General features: G+C 41.9%; 1 protein-coding gene across 2 annotated transcripts; it reads left to right on the top strand.

The window, feature by feature from the left end:
- The first annotated feature begins 88 nt into the window (after positions 1-88).
- On the top strand, positions 89-9986 carry LOC140733031 (uncharacterized). 2 transcript variants are annotated; one of them, XM_073055807.1, is made up of 2 exons: positions 89-202; positions 3697-9986. In XM_073055807.1, the coding sequence occupies exon 2, from the start codon at positions 4170-4172 to the stop codon at positions 6360-6362; it is 2193 nt and encodes a 730-aa protein (XP_072911908.1). In that variant the 5' UTR covers positions 89-202; positions 3697-4169; the 3' UTR covers positions 6363-9986. The 2 variants fall into 2 exon arrangements, with proteins under 2 accessions (XP_072911908.1, XP_072911906.1); XM_073055805.1 differs by having other exon boundaries at positions 95-192.
- The last annotated feature ends 10891 nt before the right edge of the window (positions 9987-20877 follow it).

Genomic DNA, 20877 nt, shown 5'->3' with positions numbered 1-20877 from the left:
TCACAATTCGCCCTCAATGACCCACGATCAACTGCGCAGGCGTAAGAGGTGCCAAAAAAAAAATTATTCCCAGAATTGCGCATGCGCAGAGCTCAGAGGAAAAACTGGTGAATCGGCCGCAGGAAGAAGCGGGGTTGCGGCTTCGGGATCCATCAGTACTGGTGTCGGCACTGCGGCTAACGGAAAACTTCCGTGAGTTCCGGTAATATGGTGGCCCCACAAATTCGGAACAGTCTCGGTGCTTTCCCTCTCTGTCCGCCCCACCTCCCTATTCGGAGTCCACTGCGATTTCGCTTATATACAATGGCGTCGGCGCCATTTCTGCTACGCATGCGCATTACTGAAAGCGTGATGGATAGATGGGTATCCTATTCGTGGGGATTTCTGGGTAAAGAGGCAGTCATGGTTGACATTTTACCGCTTTCCTCACCAGTCCGTAGGGTGTGTTTGGAAGCGCAGGCGGAAGGAATATGATAGGATGGGTCTCCCAAACACTGCTGAACTCAAGCTACCGAATTCCAGGGATTAGGGACTGGGAACAAAAATTGGAGATTTAATCTCCAATGAGGAATCATCTTCCAGTCTCTGAAAATGCCAGTAAGGGCTGTATGGAGAAATAGAACAAAATCCTTCCATCAGCTTTAGAACATAGAAGTGTACTGCAGAGGAACAGGCCATTCTACCCACATTATCCTGCCAAACCAGCTAGAAAGCAAATCAAAGTCACCTAAATCCCTCTACATACACCATGTCCATATCCCTCCCTCCATCATTCTATCTGTGTGCATCCAAACTTCTCTTAAAAGCCTCTGTTGTATTTGTCTCTATCACCGTACTTGGCAGTGCATTCCAGGCATCCATGACTCTGAGTAAAAAACTTACTCCTCCCAACCCCCCTTAACCTGCCCCCTCTCACCTTCAATGCATGCCCTCTGGAAGTTGACATTTGACATCTTAACCCTGGGAAACACATAGCCTCTGTCCAGTCTATGTCTCTCATAATCTTATAAAGATGTATCAAATCTCCCTCAGCCTCCAACACTCCAGAGAAACCAACCCAAGTTTATCAAGCCTCTTGTGATAGTACATGCTTTCTGAACCAGGCAGCATTCTGGTGAACTACTTTTGCACCCTCTCCAAAGCCTCAGCATTAAATTGAATTGAATTTCGGTTTATTGTCATTCAGATACCACAACTGCAATGCAGCGTGCCATATAAAATGAAACAACGTTCCTCTAAAATGATATCACAAAAGCACACGACAACCAGACTACACCAGAAAATCCACGTAACATTTGGCAATCCCCAAATCCAGAGTCTGGAAATGCTGCCTAAAGTTGGGTGACCAGAACTGTACTCCAGATATGGCCAAACCAAAGTTTTATGAAGTTGCAACATAATGTACTGACTCTAGAACTCAGTGCCTCAACTAATAAAAGCAAGCATTCCATAAGCCTTCTTAACCACCTTGCCGACCTGTGAAGCCACTTTCAAGAAGCTATGAACTTGGATCCCAAGATCTCTCTGCTCAGCAACACCATTGAGGGTCTTGCCCTTAATAGTGTACTGTATCCTTATATTTGCCTATCAATGCCTCACATTTATCTGGGTGAAACTCCATCTGCCATTTCTCAGCCCATATCTGCAACTGATCTACATTGTACTCTGTTCTTTGCCAGTCTTCTACACTATACACAACTTCATTAATCTTAGTGTCATCTGCAAATTTACTAACCCACTCATCAATATTTTCAACCAGGTCAACAGCAGAAATCCCAGCACAGATCCCTGTGGAACACCACTAATTACAGACCTTCAGCTTGAATAAGTCACTTCAACCATTACCCTCTGTCTTCTATGTGCAAACCTGTTGTGAATCTAAACAGCCAACTTGCTGCAGATCCCATGCACTTTAATCTTCTGGGTTAGTCTCCCATGAGGGACTTTGTCAAAGGCCTTACTGAAATCCACGTAGACAACATCCACTGCCCTACTACACTCATTAATCTTTCTCATCACCTTGTCAAAAACCTCAAATCAAGCTGGCTCTCCCTAATTAGGCCATGGGTTTCCAAATGCTTATATATCTTATCCTTAAGAATTTTCTACAGCAATTTCCCTACAACTGACGTGAGACTCATTGGTCTGCATTTCCCAGGATTCTCCCTTGTTCCCTTCTTAAGTAGAGGTACATCATCAGCCAATCTCCAGTCTCCAGGACTCACCTGCTGCTAGAGAGGACACAAAAATGCTGGTTAAGGGCCACCTTTAGTAACTTGGGGCAAATCCCATCAGGCCCTGGGGATTAATCCACCTCAATAGCCATTAGGAGGCTCAAAACTTCCTCTTCTTTGATCTCTGAAACTCCAAACATATTTATACACATGACATTGATCTTCTGGTCCTTCCTATCCTTTTCCTTAGGAAATGCAGAAAGTACTCATTAAGTACCACACTCACATTTTCTGCTTCCAGGCAGATATTTCCCCCCTTTATCCTTACAGTCACACCCTCTCCCAGGTTATCTTTTTACTCTTCATGTGTGTACAGAATGAAAAAGGACCTATTACGTCCTGGCGTATATGATGAATATATTCTTCTTGGTCTTAACCGACGTTTTGATGACAACCACCCCCCCTTCCCCATTGTCCATCCTTCCTGATTGGTTAGTCCTTATCCAATCAGCTTTCTGCTGTCCCACTTTATTTACAATTGAATTTCAGTTCTTACTTAAGAGCGAGACCCTCATCTTTGTTAAAATTCTTCTTATCTAGTTTTATTTCAATAGCTGGCTTAGCCAGGCAGTCCCAAAAGCGATTGGCGTGACGCAGTAGTTTTGTGCCCTCAAAGTTAATCCTATGGCCGTTGCCATCTTCGTCCACTTTTCCTGTACTCTGTGCAATTGATCTTTAAACACCCTCCACATGTCTGATGTCGACTTGCCAGAATAAAGGTGTTCCCAATCAAATCTTAGTTCCTGCCCAGTGCCCTCATAGTTTGTCCTACTGCAATTTAAAACTCCAACAAGGACCATACCTATCCTTATCTATAGCTATCCTGAAATATAAGGAGCTGTCGTCTCTGTTCCCTAACCGTTCATCCACTGAAAGGTCAGTCACCTGGCCAGGCTCATTATCCGACACTAGGTCCTGTTATGACCCTCCTCTTGTTGATTTAGCTTTAGTTCTTGAGAATATCTTCTTTGCTCTGCCTTCTCTTAGTCTGGACCTTTCTACTTATGAGAACGTGTTTTACCCCATTCTCTCTGGGTATTTCAAAAATTTCAATATCCATTGGCGTTGCTGTCGATGAGTTCACCACTGTCAATCACTTGAGGGGGAGGGGGTCAGAATAACTAGAAAGTGTCCAGATCAGCCATGTAATATCATGTGTTCTTTGTAGTCCTGTGTGACATGACCAGAACTTGAAATAATACTAATGGAGGCAGACTGAGCCAAGTCACAGGTTGAAGATGGGCAGATATGGCCCATTCTGATACGGACAGAAAAACAGTCAGAGAATTTGATGGTCAGTCCAGATGACTGATCTCCGCCCAGTTAGAAGAGGAGGAGTGTTCTTTCAATGTGGGTTGAATTTCACAGTTACAGTGTGATGTCAGAGGTCACCGTAGGGACTAAAATTATCACATCTAAAATGCTGTCCTTCACCCATTGATGTCTTTTATAAATCTTACAGGGTTAGAAATGGTGAAGAATTTGTGAACGGGAATCTCAAACTCGAGCACCTCAGGTTTGCTGTCTCTGTGCGGATTTTAAGGAGTGACCAGATATTTCCTCTGTACCACCAATATATTTATTGTGATCCTTGGAGATGAAGAACTATCACATTCCAGCTGGGAATGTGCTTTGTGACTGAGATGAAGATTTCTGTTGTGACTCAGTGAAATCCACTGGAACTGACGTGCTGAGAACACTAGGTCTTCAACTGCATTGATTGTACAAGGGAGTCACTACGTCGATCATCTGACTTAATGAATTGCTATAGAATTGACAATAGGGAGATATCATTCTCAGGAACTCACTCAGTTATCTGACTAACTGGCTCACTGTTCAGTTCACCTTGGAGAGAGGCTGTTCACCTCAGAATGTGGGAAGGAATCCATTCAGTCATCTGACCTACTGACACACCAATCAGTTCACACTGGAAAAATGCCGTTTACTTGCTCAGACTGTGGAAAGGGATTCTCTTTCTCATCCAACTTACATAGACATCAGCGAGTTCACACTGGGGAGAGGCCATTCACCTGCTCAGACTGTGGGAAGCGATTCACTAGCCAATCTCACCTGCAGTCACATCGGTCAGTTCACACCGGGGAGAAACCATTCACCTGTTCAGAATGTGGGAAGGGATTCATTCAGTCATCTGACCTTCTCAGACACCAGTCAGTTCACACTGGGGAGTGGTTGTTCACCTGCTCAAATTGTGGGAAAGGATTCAATTTGTTATCTGCCCTTCACAGACACCAGTCAGTTCACACTGGGAAGGGGTTGTTCACCTGCTCAGATTGTGGGAAAGGATTCTATCGGTTATCTGAACTGAAAATACATCAGCGAGTTCACACTGGGGAGAGGCCATTCACCTGCTCAGACTGTGGGAAGCGATTCACTGGGTCATCTAACCTGTACAAACACCAGCGAGTTCACACTGGGGAGAGGCCATTCACCTGCTCCGTGTGTGGGAAAGGGTTTGCTCGATCATCCCACCTACAGAGACACGAATCAACTCACAGTGTGAAGAAACCATTCACCTGCTCAGACTGTGGAAAGGGATTTTCCCAATCATCAGACCTACTGGCACACCAGTCAGTTCACACGGGAGAGTGGTTGTTCACCTGCTCAGATTGTGGGAAAGGATGTAGCTCGTCATCTCAACTGAAAACACATCGGCGAGTTCACACTGGGGAGAAGCCGTTCACCTGCTCAGACTGTGGGAAGGGATTCGCTCAGTTATCCACCCTACAGGCACACCAGCGACTTCACTCTGGGGAGAAACCATTCACCTGCTCAGACTGTGGTAAGCAATTCACTCAGATAACCATGCTGCAGACACACCTGCAAGTTCACACTGGTGAGAGGCCATTCTCCTGCTCTGAATGTGGGAAAGGATTCAGTCGGTTTTCTGAACTGAAAATACATCAGCGAGTTCACACTGGGGAGAGGCCATTCACCTGCTCAGACTGTGGGAAGGGATTCACTAGGTCATCTGTCCTGCACACACACCAGCGAGTTCACACTGGGGAGAGGCCATTCACCTGCTCCGTGTGTGGGAAAGGGTTTGCTCGATCATCCCACCTACGGAGACACGAATCAACTCACAGTGTGAAGAAACCATTCACCTGCTCAGACTGTGGAAAGGGATTTTCCGAATCATCAGACCTACTGACACACCAATCAGTTCACACGGGAGAGTGGTTGTTCACCTGTTCAGATTGTGGGAAAGGATGCAGCTCGTCATCTCAACTGAAAATACATCAGCGAGTTCACACTGGGGAGAAGCCGTTCACCTGCTCAGACTGTGGGAAGGGATTCGCTCAGTTATCCACCCTACAGGCACACCAGCGACTTCACTCTGGGAAGAAACCATTCACCTGCTCAGACTGTGGGAAGGGATTTAATTCATCATCTCAGCTGCAGAGACATTGGTCAGTTCACTCTGGGGAGAAACCATTCACCTGCTCAGACTGTGGAAAAGGATTCACTCGGTCATCTGACCTTCTCAAACACCAGCCAGTTCACACTGGGAAGTGGTCGTTCACCTGCTCAAATTGTGGGAAAGGATTCTATCGGTTATCTGAACTGAAAATACATCAGCGAGTTCACACTGGGGAGAGGCCATTCACCTGCTCCGTGTGTGGGAAAGGGTTTGCTCGGTCATCCCACCTAAAGAGACACGAATCAACTCACAGTATGAAGAAACCATTCACATGCTCCGTATGTGGGAAAGGGTTTGCTCGGTCATCCCACCTACAGAGACATGAGTCAACTCACAGTGAGAAGAAACCATTCACCTGCTCAGATTGTGGGAAAGGATGCAGCTCGTCATCTCAACTGAAAACACATCAGCGAGTTCACACTGGGGAGAAGCCGTTCACCTGCTCAGACTGTGGGAAGGGATTCGCTCAGTTATCCACCCTACAGGCACACCAGCGACTTCACTCTGGGGAGAAATCATTCACCTGCTCAGACTGTGGTAAGCAATTCACTCAGATAACCATGCTGCAGACACACCTGCAAGTTCACACTGGTGAGAGGCCGTTCTCCTGCTCTGAATGTGGGAAGCGATTCAGTCGTACATCCGAACTTACGAAACACTACCGAGTTCACAGAGAGGACACAATTTAAATATGCCTCATGTTGGATATTTAACCATCAAATTTGCTGAATTCAGAGACGAGTTCAAAAGAGACTGTTGGTGTTGAACTCCAGTAATTTTTGCTGCGGCTTATCACATCCAGTTCTACACCCTGGCCTCTGGAACTGAGAGGAGTTTCTTCTGCTGATGTTCACCTTTAATCCTTTAATGGGAGTGGAAATTAATTTTCTGGATCCGTTATTAATAAATCATTTGTATTTTAAACTTTGCCTCAGGTACTTGCTGCATTTACAACTCACCCCATGTACAGTAGACAGTCAGCTCAGTCCAGCTAGACCCTTCCAGTGTTTCTGTTCCATGATAATCCTTTTAAATCCATCCTGCTGTTCACCTCTCACTCGCTCTTTGGTGATGGGTTCCCAGTCTCCACCAGGGCTGAAGAGGTTTCCCTTGAATTTCCTGCATGACTTTCTACAGACTGAAGAAGAAGACAAACTAACTGCAGTTATGTTTCTCTCTTAGATCTCTTGCCTGAGGAAGAATATCCTTGTTGGCCAGAAGGGACTACAGTCTACAAATTATTGGATTTGAATGAATCAAGTACAGTGGAAGTAGACAAAAAGAACAACAGTCTACAAATCAGTGGATTCAGATGAATCAGGACAGAAGTAGCAGACACTCCAAATGTCTTTGTTTTCCCTCATTTTGTGAACTCTGAACTGATACTTGCTCGGGGATAATCTAATCAGAGCAATTGAATGTGGACATAAGGAGGTTCAAGTGATGACCTGCTGAATCTGAGATCATTCTCAGACAAATAGCTATTTATTAAGTAAAGTTCCAGTCCTACTAAAGAAGCAATCTGTAATCACGTTAAATTGAGTGTTTGGGTCACCTCGTTTAACTGGTTTGGACCAGTCAGAGTTGAAAGGCACAAACACACAAAGATGGGAGGGGCATTAACCATGGAACATCATTGGTTGTAGCCCTGGACTAGAGCCAGTAAGAAGGTGACCGAAGTAGGTCAGGTGACCTTGAGCCAATGGGATGGAAATCCATTAGTTCAACTGATGAAGGAAACTATAAGAATCTGGAGCTCCAAATGCAAAATGGTGATAACTCTCCAGCAACCAGAGACCAACCATCACGGATGAGGAGGACGCCACAGACACGTGGAGATTGGGACCACAAGGAACACCTGTCCAGCACAAACTCCTTTACTGGGTAATACCTTTTCTCTTAATTGACTGTTCATGGAGGGTCGGGGAATTCTAGTGGAGATGCACACAGTTAGCTAGTTTGTGAACCACGTGTTCTTTAGTTGAGACAATAAAGGCTACTTCTTGGTAAATACAGATTCTCTCTGACTCACTTTTCAGTATTATAAGATCCGTATAATAAAATTGGCATCCCTGTTGGTGGCTCGAGGATAAATCTTTCTCTTTGTTCAAGTTGGGTCATGAAGGTAGGTAGTTAGCAGTTACTAAACCACATGAAGAACTCAAGGAAAATCTACAAACTCAAAGGTCTTGGGTTGTTTTGATTGGAAGGGATTCCTCTAGAAATTTGTGTTGAGGAAGTGGCCACAGGGGGACATCACGTGATGACGTAGGATCGAGACGTGGAAATCCAGCTCTCCCGTAAAAAACCAGTAAAACAATGCGGGCTCAAGTGCATTTTGCCTCCGGCGATACAGAACAGGAAACTGCAGCAACATCAACCGTCTCCAAAAAAAAGAGCAACAGGAATTGCGCATGCGTGAAGGAAGGGACATGCGCAAACACGAGCAACTTAAACTACAAATCCCAGCTGCAATCGGAACTGAAAATGAAAGTGAATCTGAGGTAGATTCAGATTCTTTGGATAAATCAGATGAAGATGAAGAGACAAAATAAAGAAGAACAACAGGAAGAGGTTGGAGGTGAAAGTATTTCTAGAGACATAAAATCTTTGGTGCAAATAATGCATGAATTAAAAGCATTAAAAGTAAAAAAATATTAAAAATATGAACACTGTTTGATAAAATGATAAAAAGACAGGACAAAATGGACAAGAAAATTAAAAATTTGGAAGAAACAACTAGTGACATCATTGATAAAATGAATAAAATGGAAGATAATATTTCTGCCTGGACATCAGAAAGAAAACAGTTGTTGGAAAAAGTGGACGTGCTTGAAAATTTTAGCAGACGAAATAATATTAAGATTGTTGGACTTAAAGAAGGTATAGAGGGAGAGGATCCAATAAATTTTTTTCAAAAATGGATCCCGGAAAATTTTGGAAATGGAAGAAGGAACCCAGTTAATTGCGTTACGAACCCCGTAACGGTCACTTACCAGCAAAGATGGGAGACGTCCGTTGAAGTCTGATGATACTATTTTTAACAGTATTTATTAGTAAAAATACACAAAAACAATATCAATGCAAATACACAGATAATATACGTCGTCAATACTAAATCTAAAAGTCTGGGTATAATAATAATAAGAAATAAGCTCTATCGTTGTCTAGGGGATAATGTATTGTCTGATGGAAATATATAGTTCGTTCAGTTCATACAGCTGCCGTCTTTTGGTTGTCACTGTGTTGCACTTTGTTGGAGAGAGAGAGAGAGATAATGGGAACATTTACCGCTACGGATTTTTCCAACCTTTATGATTTCGATCCGTCAGGTGTCATATCGTGGCCGTTCAATTGTGGCCTCTCCTTTAGCTAAACCATTCTTCTGTGGTGAGCCCGCCACCCAGGCAAGGGAGTACGCACACGAGCCCCCACCGGTTTTTGCTATAAAATGCTGTCACAGGATCTCTAGCGTTTCTCCTGGTGTGTCTAAAGGGGTTGTTCCCCAGACCCCTCTTTTATCCTTACTCACGGGCTCTCAGATGTCAATCAGGTTGGGATGATGCAATCCCTCAACCAGACCACTCTGGTTGTCCCCTGAGGGGTTTCAATGAATAGTACAGTACTCAATACACAATTCCGTCTCCAAGAGACAATGGCCGTTATCAGTGGTTCCGTTCCACTGAGGTCTGGACACATTCCAATCCTTGTGTATTCTGAGTGTCTCTGTCTCATTTCCTGGGTCCCAGACCCGAGTTAATAGCGATCTTGCGAGGGATCTTCGGCCCCTCAGAGTTGCGTCACATTCGTAACAATTGAAATTGAAAGGGCTCACAGAGCCTTAAGACCAAGACCTCAAGTTGATCAAAACCCACAATCAATCTTGATAAAATGCTTAAGGTATCAAGATAAAGTAAAGGTCCTGAAGGCGGCTGCCCAATGTGCCAGGAAGAGAATCGGGCCATTGATGATAGTAGGGAAAACAGTTCTTTTTTATCCTGATATAAGTTATGACCTTTTGAAGAGAAAGAAGGAATTTAATCCAGCGAAAAAAGTTTTATGGGAAAAGGGTTATAAATTTATATTGCCTCACCTGGCAACCCTGATAATTTTTTTGGATGACGGAAAAAAAAGTTTTTTTACTGATTATTGGGATGCGTAAGAGTTTGCACAAAAACTCCCAAATATTCGCTAACCACAGCCTAAGATTTAAAAGTGAAATGGATTAAAGATGAAGACAGGGACAGTGAATGGAATTGATGGACATTTAAGAACAGAAGAATATTTAAATATATTCTTAATTATATGATACAGGGGAGAAAGGTAAAGATTTGAGAAATATTAATCGAGAGTAGTGATATTTTTTCTTTTATATATACTTTTTTATGTTACGGGGAAGCTGGGGGAACTTCGGATCGATTGCTACGGGATTCACGTGTGTAATAATGGCAATTGCCATGACCCGTAAAACGGAGGGGGGTAATGTTGTGTTTTTTTTAATCCACAACATTAGTAGGGGGGTATTCTGTTACTTTTTTCTTTATAATCTATTTTTCTTTTATTTTTCTTTCTTTGCCTGGATGATCACATAGCAACATGGAGAATTTTAAAAAGATTCCCCAAGGTACTACGAAAGTTGAAAGATTAGGTATTATTATAGATTGGAGTAACCCTGTTAAAAATAATGACTAATTTACTGAATTTTTAAAGTTTTAATGTTAATGGGCTTAATGGACCGGTGAAAAGAAAAAGAATTTTAACATACATTAAGAAAATGAAAATAGATATAGCTTTTTTACACGAATCACACTTAACAGAGATAGAACATCAGAAATTAAAGAGAGATTGGGTCGGAAATGTTATTGCAGCTTCATTTAATTCAAAGGCGAGGGGAGTTGCAATTTTGATTAATAAAACTTTACCAATTAAAGTACAAAATGTATTAATTGATTCGGTGGGCAGATATGTAATTATACTTTGTCAAATTTTTTCAGAACTATGGACTCATGAATATTTATGCACCAAATGAAAATGGTGTAAAATTTATACAAGAGGCCTTTTTGAATTTGGCTGACGCACACAACAAAATATTAATAGGTGGAGATTTTAAATTTTGTCTAGACCCAGTTTTAGATAGATCAACAAAAGTTGTTACAAAATCAAAAGTAGCAAAATTAACTTTATCATTGATGAAATATTTAAATTTCATTGATATATGGAGAAGAATTAAACCAAAAGAAAAAGATCGTTGGAAGAATGAAATTTTCAGCGGCATTCCACTTGAAAACATTGCTTATAATTTAAGAGATAAATATGAAATATTTCTGAAAATTTGGCGCCCTTATTTACAAAAGATAGGATTAAATATATAGATGCTCCGAAGATAAAATTACTGGTTATTTGAGGAAATAAATATATATACTAAAGCTATTATGAACTCCATGGAGCATGTGGGGATCTTCCGATATCCAGGCATTCTTTCTTTCTTTCTTTCTTTTTTCTTTTTTATAGGGATATGCTGGGGGGAGGGGGGAAGGGTTGATTTTTTTTTCCTTTCTGTAACCTATTTGAAAACTCAATAAAAAAATCTTATAAAAAAAAAGGAAGTGGCCACAATATGAGGGGTTTGTCAGTCACCCTGGCTGCGAAGGGAAAACTACAGGGCATACCCTTTGGAAAATCGCCCAAGAGAAGCTGCCGGAATTGTTTAAATTCAAGAGAATTGTTTAAACAATTACTAAAACTAGTTACAGTTGGTTATTTAATTGAGGATTTGCTACAATTACCACAGAGTGCTAAGGCAGAATGACACAGATTAGTAATAGAAAACAAATGTCAGCATAAAGCAAGTGAGATAGGTTACAACTAGAAATATTAGAAAATCGGCATAAAGCAGAAGCTCACTGAGGTAGGTTAAACAGAGAATACAAAAGGAGGTAGAAAGCTTGAGAGAAAGGGTTACTGATTTATAGGGTTAAAGGAGTATGGGCTTGATGCATGTGAACCAGTTTCAGTTGAAGTGTGAGAAATTACTTAAAGAATAATGTAAACAAGAGAAAGCAGCCAAGATAGCAAAAAGTGAAGTGGAAGGATTAAGGAAACAGTGCTGTGATTTAAAGATGGCAATGAATGTGATTCAGGAATCAGCACAGGAAAGGAAGAATAACACTGGTGATCATGCAAAGTGTTTAAAGCAGATACAAAAGCTGCAGGACCAACTTGCTGCACAGCGAGGAATAATATATGCTTTTGGATCTGAAAGAGGGGAGGAAGGTGAATTTGGAGATATTGATTGGTATGATTTTGCAGATGAAGCTACCGGGTAACGGTTTTGATAATTAGGGATTTTTAAATTATGCTGAGGAACTATAACTGTCACCCTACCAATGGGAGCACTTTACATCAGTGAGATTAGGAGAGAGAAGGAACAACAGATTATGGATTTAACCAAGGAGCAGAAGAAAAATAAAGAATTCAAAAAATGAATAGAAGGAGCAGGGTCTGAAATATACAAAGACAACAAGGGAGTGTTTGTTAAAGATGAAGTAGTCCTGTATCATCTATGGGGACACCAGGGGTGCAAAAGCACTCTGGAAAATATAAAGGAAGTGTGCTGGTAGCCTAAGATAAAGGATGTCAAGAAATGCTTGATCTCTGCACCATATAAACCAGACAGAAAAGTAAAGAAAGGAGCCCTACAACACACCAGACCAGTGGAAGGGTCTTGGACTAATCTGCAGATAGATTAATGTTGGTTCATTACTCCCCACCCCAGGAGGGTACAAACACATTCTGGTAATAGTAGAGACCTTTACGGAGTGGGTGGAAGGTTTCCTAGCTCGGACAAGCACAGCAAAGGCCTTTGTAAAAATCCTATTGGAAAGATATTCACTTGCTGGGGATCAAGGCATACATTTCACAGCCCAGATAATGCAAGATGTCACGGCAGTTTAAGGGATCAAGCAGAGATTTCATATACCCTGTAGACCACAGTCTAGTGGAATTATGAAAAGAATGAATTGAACACTAAAAAATATGTTGCAAAAATGGTGCAGAAACATGGCAGGTAGTTTTGCCTTATGCCCTGATGATTATAAGGAATAGAGAGCCATCTTCAACAGGTTACACCCCTTATAAGCTCATGACTAGAAGGGATATGAAAGGATTGGAGGAGTTAGGATTAGATGTCAGAATGTGAAATTGATGGGATTGTGTCGAAAAAGTGGCTACAACGATTGGTAGAGACAGTGAAAGAGGCCAATTATGTGGGAGCCCACCAAATAGAAAAATGAAGAATCAACAAAGTGAAGCCTACTGTGACTCAAAAGTCAGTCTCATAGAATTAAGCCCAGGATGGAGAGTGATGATTCAAATACACCAACCCACCTCATTTTTAAATCCAAGGTTTGCAGGGCTCTATGAAGTTATAGACAAAGCATGTCCTTCAGTGTACACAGTACTGACTCTTCCATATAAAAGTGGGTGGTACCATGTAAACCAACTGAAATTGCTGCAGGAGAAACAGGAATGTTATCACCATTGACACATAACAATTGATGTAGCCCTGATTTGGGAGTCTTGAGGATGGAACAACTTTTCCAAGAAGATGGGGACAGATCCCAGCAAGGGGTAATTTTCAGTTCCCTCATCCTGAGAACTGGGGATTTTTGTCCAAAAAAAAGGAAAAGGAAAATATGCTAGTGCTTATCTCTCCTATCCTGAAATCAAGTTGGGTGCCTTCAGTCCAAAGACAATTGGGAGTCCAGATTGGATGGTCGAAACAAATCGAAAATATAGACTTACAATAACTTAAGATTTAAACTTGAAATAAGAACAGTAATTACTGTTGTGTATTACAGATTTAATTCAACATGGAGAGAATAATGTATCTTGTTGCAATGGAATTAACCCTGACTGGGGCCATGGTCAGTCTTGCTCCAGAGTTATTACACAAACATATCAATGGTGAGGTCATTGCTTGGAGAACACTCAGTGAACAAAAACAAATCTACTCAATGGAATTGGGTAATGTAGACTAACAAAGGAGAAATGGAGGACTCAAATTTGTATTGTACTGGGGTAGATGGCTTGACAAACCCTTAGGTATTCCAGAGGTACAAAGCTACAATTCCTATGCAATAAAATTCTAGAGGTGGCATTATTCAGTATCCTAGAGGGGATAATCATAAACCAGACTTTAGGTGCAATTACTCAGTAGCCTTCAGGTAATGATGGCCACAGTAAGATTACAGTTCTGTGGGATCACACTCAAGTGAATATTGAGTGTAGTAGTGATCTATACAAGAGGTATGTCGACTGGGCTGGCCACTCCAAGCATTTCTCAAAGGTTGCTTCTATCATTATAAACTGTCCACAGGAGAGTAGAATGGAGAACGCCCTGAAGGAGATGGGAAAGAGTTGCTGTCAGGGCCCAGGCCCTTTCCAGGTTTTTAAAACTTTGAAAAATCTCTACCCCACAGCCTCTAGTGACAGAAACTACACCAGAGCCTAAATGTAGTGATAACCAGTGTAATACAAACGGGTTTAAGATTAGTGTTCGAAGATATGTGGAATTTGTCATTTCGGTACCAGGGTACCAGCATGTGCAGGTAATTTTTAATCTCACTGAAGTAATGGTGCTCACCTACAATGAAGCAATTATTTACTCACCTTTTTGGAAGGTAACTAAGCAGTAGTGAATTTAAGTCCGTCAAAAGTAGAAGGGGTAGCAAGAGTCATCACCATATATATAGCAGAATTAGAAAGCCAGATACAGTCTCTCCAGCAGAAAATACGAGATATTACTAGAGAAAATGATAAAGATCAGGTACAAACTAATCAGATTGGTCGAGATGCATCCCAAGTAACTCTGGATATGGTTAAATTTCTGAAGCCCCTTGTGACGGATATGGACTGTGCCTTTAAAAGAGAGAGCGAGAAACTGACTACAATACTGCTGCCTGCTGGGTTGCTATGGTGAAAGAAGTGGAGTTATATGATAGACAATTGATGTTTACAGATGCTTTGCAGCGTGTTTATTTAAGGAAGATCAGATGACTCTCTTGCTGAGAGACACAGAGTGGAACACCAGTTAAGGCGGCCAGTCAAAAAAAAGGAAGCCAAGGACAGAAAGGTCACTGGGTAAAACTTTTGAGTGCCCACAAGGGTGGGTTGAGGATCGACCAGGGAAATCGTTCAGTGTCCATCACGGTGTGTAGAAGGGCTGACCCTGTGGAGGCTACCGGTGTGTTTCCCCGTGCCTGGGTGGTAGTTTTCCATCAAAGGCAGTACCCTTTGTGATCAGCTACGTTTGGTTAACTCGAGAGTGGATTTGGACTTTGACGAGGGAAGACCAACCTGATTATTCATTCTTCTCCTATTGTGGATTTCACCTTGGCTGACAGATACCTCTCTCTTCCCCCCCTCCCCCAAACCAACTCTGTGCATTGAACTGAACTTTCTTACATTACCATCATAAGACTTTAAATCTTGCCACTGGAGCTTGAACGACTTAGGGAATCATATTTACACACATGTATATGCATAATACTGCTATCATTTGATTTACCTGGTTTAAGTTACTAAATTAAGTAGTTACTAATAAATAGTGGTTTTTTGCATCAAAACCAGACTCCAGGTGTAGTCTATTGCTGCTGGTTTTTTAAACCGTTGCATGCATGTAACAAATTCGGGGGCTTATTGATTGATTAATAATTTGAGTAGAAGATCAGCAGCAATGGAGGTTGATAGGTTTCTGGCAAAGCCAGCCCCTGAAGCATTGGATGACGCTAAGAGGGCTGGGCTGTTGGAAATTGCTCAAAAGTTAAAACTTAAGGTGAACACTAAAATGAGGAAGGCTCAGATTTAGACGTTAGTAGTGGAGTATTATGTATCCAAGAAAGTGTTTGAGGAAGATGTGTTGGACATGTTTGCTGAAAGTAAATCTACTGAGGTTGAGATTCAGCTTCAGGTAGAAAAATTCAAAATGGCAGCTGAGGATAGGCAAAGATGGCATGAGTGCAATTAAAACAGCTCGAGGCAGTGGAGGCAGATAAAAAGAGGCAGTTGGAAAATATAGAGATTGCAGCAAGGAGATCTACTGTTAGACCCTGGTGATTGGTTTAGTGCCAGTCGAGAAGTTAAGTTGGTACCTGCGTTTGAAGAAACAGAAGTTGATAAATATTTCCTGCATTTTGAATAAGTTTCTCAAAATCGAAAGTGATGGAAAGACGACTGGCCTGTTTTGTTACAAATTGTATTTAAGGGTAAAGCACAACAAACTTATTCAGCCCTATCACTTGAAGAGACAGGTGATTATGAATTAGTGAAAGAGGCTGTGCTTAAGGCTTATCAGTTGGTTCTGGAAGCTTGCAGATAAAGGTTTAGGAATTTGAGGAAATCTGTGAACCGGACATGTGGAATTTGCTTATGAGGAGTTTGTGTATTTTGATCGCAGGTGCACTTCTAAAAATGCAAATGATGATTTTAACAGCTTGAAAGAGTTGGTTTTGATTCAGGTTTTCAAAAAGTGTGTCCCTGATGAGGTAAAGACAAATTTAGATGAAAAGGATGCTACCTCTTTGCATACGTCTGCTAGACTAGCTGATGAGTATGCTTTAACCCACAAGGTTAAGTTTACCCCAAATAAGAGCTTCCAAAAGAGTAACAGGGATAACCCGCAGGGTAAGCAAGAAATTAAATCAGGGACTAGTGGCAAAAATAAGGACGATGGGAAGCAGTTGAGGGAGAAATCTTCCAGTCTTACTTGGTACTATTGTAAGAAACTGGGTCATATGATGACTAATTGTTCCATTCTGAAGAAGAGAAAGGAAAAGGAAAAGAAGACAGTCCTGAATGCCTGTGTTCAGTGTGCTGAGGCATCGCTAAGGTTGGAGGGTCTGACCGAATTAAGGAGGGGTTCGATCGTTTCATATCAGATGGGTTTGTGTCCATAAAGGAGGGGTCAACACCAGTCCCAGTGAGGATCTTTTGAGATACTGGAGCTTCTCAGCCCCTTGGACAGTGTTCTGGAGTTTGGTGATGAGACAAAAACTGGTGAAGTCAATATTGTTAGAGGTATTGGGAAAGGAACTGGTTCCGTGCCTCTGCATAAGATGATTTTGGAGTCCGGATTAGTATCAGGACATTTTAAGATAGGGATAGAACCTGAATTACTGCTGAAGAATGGTTCTTTGTTGTTGGGCCATGACCTTGCGGGTGGTGAAGTTTATCCAGCAGTGCAGCTAGCAAGCAAACCTGCCACTGATGATCCATATGTGGATTCTGATGTTTATCCCCCCTGCGCAGTAACCCGAAGTAGGACTAAAAGGTCTGCCGACACAGACAGTTCTGGGCAATTTGATTCTGATGCCCATGATAGGGTTCAGGTTATGATGATTGACTTTTCAACATCTTTTCTACCCTCTATTTTTCAACAGGATGTAGGTAGTAAGTCTGATGAGAAAGGTTTGTCTGGGAAGGAGTTTATAGCAGAACAGAATCGATATTCTGAGATTGAAGCTTTCAAAGAAACAGCTCTCTCAGATTATGAGATTAAGAAAGTGCCAGTAGGGTATTATAGCAAGGATGGAGTATTGATGAGGAAGTGGAGACCACCAACTGTACCTGTGAGCGAGGAATGGGTAATTGTTCTCCAAGTTGTAGTTCCTAAAGTCGATATAGGACTGAGATTTTAACTTTGGCTCATAATATGCCTTCAGGTGGACACTTCGGAGTGAAGAAAACTGTGAACAGGATTATGAAGGCATTTTGCTGCCTAATTTAAGGAAAGATGTTGTGACCTTTTGCAGGACCTGTCGCACTTGTCAAGTTGTCGATAAACCTAACCAGGCCATCCCAGTTGTCCCAATTCAGCCTATACCTGCTTTTGGAGCAACTTTTTCCAGAATCCTAGTGGATTGTGTTGACCCAGTGCCAAAGACTGCAGCTGGCCATCAGTATTTGTTAACCATTGTGTGCACTGCATCTGGGATCCCTGAAGTGATCCCTCTCAGGAATACTAAGGCTAAAACTGTGGTGAAAACCCTCATTAGGTTTTTTATCTAGGTTGGTCTGCCCAAAGAGATTCAATCCGACCAGGGCAGTAATTTTACCTCATGAGTATTCCAGCAGATAGTTTATGAAGTGGGAGCTAAACAAATTACATCATCTGCATATCACCTGGAATCCCAGTGAAATTTAGAAAGATTTCATTCTACCCTTAAAACAATGACTAAGACATACTGTATTGAGAATAGGAAAGATTGGGATGAGGGTGTACATTTGCTCCTGTTTGCTGTAAGGGACTCAGTGCAGGTATCGTTAGGGTTTAATCCATTTGAACTCATGTTTGGTCACCGAGCGAGATATTATGACTCAGAAACGGCATCTGTGAGCTAGATAGATAGATACGTGATTCATCCCCATGGGGAAATTCAACTTTTTTTCCAATGTCCCATACACTTGTTGTAGCAAAACTAATTAGATACAATACTTAACTCAGTAAAAAATATGATATGCATCTAAATCACTATCTCAAAAAGCATTAATAGCTTTTAAAAAGTTCTTAAGTCCTGGTGGTAGAATTGTAAAGCCTAATGGCATTGGGGAGTATTGTGAGCCCACGTGCTTTTTAGTTGAGACAATAAAGGTTACTTATTGGGAAATACAGATTCTCTCCCCCTCTCTGATCATTATTACAAGGGTACAGCCATATAACACTCTCATTATTCCCTGCTCATTTAAATGGTTTGGATCATTTTACCTGCTTCCAAAGGACTGTATCTCACACAGCTGATTTGTTAAAATATGCCACTGTCCTCTAAAGTCTGAAAGCAGAATGGAGAGCCATTTGTTGGATGTTTAACAGAGCAGACTGGTCAGTCAGCACAGGGCAGAGCTCTGGGCTCTGTTCAGTGGAAGGTGTAAGAGCATATGATAGGGAGCAGGGAAATAAAGCAGGGGGTGCGTGGCAATGAATAAAGAGCAACATATGGAAGCTGATTGACAGAAAAAATTGGGTTAACTTTGTTGACACAATGCCTGTTGACATTGAGTACAGTGCTTGTTGGGTTAAACTGGCTACTGAGTTCTCATAACATTGATTGATGCCATTTGGCAGAGTGGAGGCAATTCTTGTGAACACCTTCAATGGCTCCGTTCTTACCCAGAAATCTCTGTGCTTCAGAATTTACTATCACTGTGAATCGAGTATGCATGTGCTGGGAGTTTAAAATTGTGTCAAAGGGTGTGTATGAATTCATCGGGAAAAAGGCTCCAGGAATGGATGCGATTGAACTCTCAGACAGAACTGAGATCTTGTTCTTGATTTTCCACCAGTTGAAGTGGAAAATTGAGATCAGAACTGATATCCTCAACCAGCTGATGTCCATACCTTGGTAGATAATAGGAATAGTTGATAATGAGGCCTACAAGAAAGAACTGGGTCCAACTTCTGCTGAATTAAAATGTCAATTAGAGCTGCACAGGATATACAAACTCCTTGTGTCACTTTTGGTTCTTTAACAGATCACTTTTGTTGGATGTCATCTGGTTCTGGATTCTTCTGCAAGGTGAGACTGTTGTTTCTTCTATTCTATTCTATTCTTATATTCTGTCTAGGTTTATAATCACCCACCCTTCACATTCATTGACATTGCCATTGCTGAGTTCACAACCATCAGTCACCTCAGGGTCACAGTGATCAGAACATCTCCCTAAGCAGCTGTGAAATACCACACATTTCCTGGAGGGCAGTGGGATATGACCAAAACATAACAGTGGGATAAGTGGGGTTTAAAAAGGGAGATAGTTGTGACCTGTGCTGGAAGTTGTGGAATTGAGGGGAAGAGGGTGGCCTAGAGGTGGAGACCCAGATTGATCATGGGAATGAGCCCTCCAATAGACAGGGAAGGGTAAAAGGGAATAACCTAATGAAGGGTGAGGGGTTAAATAGATGACAGAGATATTGGAGAAATTAGGGTCAGTCCAGAGGTGGGGGATCTGGGGGGGGCATCCCAGAGATGCAGGGGCGAGGAAAGTTAATGACTTGGAGAAGGGACAAGGGAGATGAGTGTGGAATGACCCAAAGAAATGGTGAGAGTAGTGACCCAAAGACCAGGAAGAAGGGAGCGGCCCTGAGATGGGGAGTGGGAGTGCACAAGTTTTCAATTGATCAATATCCATATGTCATTGAGAATTCTGAGCAGAAGTTTCAGAGCATTTTGGTGAGAGGGGCTGGACTGTTGCCCTTGGATGCAAGATTGGTAAATAAAGTTTGAAGGAAGAATGAGTGCAAGTTGTCAGAGACCAGTTAATCAGTGACGTCACTTCCTCACCCACAGTGATGACTATTCAGAACCCATCACCACAGGGACAGCCGGAAGGTGAGCAGCAGGGACGCATTGAAGGGAAAGCTGAATGAACAGAGATAGAGAAAAGAACATCACTACATGGTGATGGGAGGAGATGGAACAGAAACAGTGGCAGGGACCAGAGGGGCAGAATGGCCTCTCTACTGCACAATAGTGTTTTCCAGAGTCAGTAAGTTTCCGAAACACAAGTTTTAAAATAGAACTATATTTATTTATGACATATCCGCAATGTTACATTCCAGTATAATTAAAGGCGAATGTGATCAGAGTAAACCCATCCCGTGCCCAGTGACCACGGTCCAACTCCCAGTGTGATGAACAACAGCAAAAACTGTACAATCTTACAACAGTCACTACTCAACTTGCAACTGGATTCAAGAGCTATGAAGGTTAAAATTCTAACACACAGCCTATTTGAACTTCCTCCCTGATGTGAACCTGCTGGTGCTTGAGCTGGTGGGATGACTGAGTAAACCCCTTTGCTCATGTAGGATCAGAGAGCACTCACTATTGCCTCACAATGTTGGAGAACTGAATGAATTGTTTCTCACAGTCTCAGCCACTGAATGGCCTCTACCCAGTAAATCCAAGAAACACAGTGCAATCAGTGGAAGACCACACCCAACAGGGTGGAACAGCAGCTAATGTGCAGAACACAGTAAACTGCAAATAAAAAATAAGAGAGAATAATATTTTTTTTAAAAAAGCAATAATTACCGAGAAAATGAGATGAAGAATCCTTGAAATGGAGTCCGTAGGTTTTGGGAAGTTCAGTGTTGGAGCAAGTGAAATTGACTAAAGTTATCCTTTCTGATTCAGGAGCCTGATGTTT

This window comes from Hemitrygon akajei, chromosome 9 (genome assembly GCF_048418815.1).
Source record: "Hemitrygon akajei chromosome 9, sHemAka1.3, whole genome shotgun sequence".
In the NCBI taxonomy this organism is placed as follows: domain Eukaryota; kingdom Metazoa; phylum Chordata; class Chondrichthyes; order Myliobatiformes; family Dasyatidae; genus Hemitrygon; species Hemitrygon akajei.
This window is presented reverse-complemented; position numbering and strand designations above follow the sequence as displayed.

Coding starts and splice junctions, on each gene's coding strand:
- LOC140733031 (XM_073055807.1), top strand. CDS start 4,170: ATGCCGTTTACTTGCTCAGACTGTGGAAAGGGATTCTCTTTCTCATCC.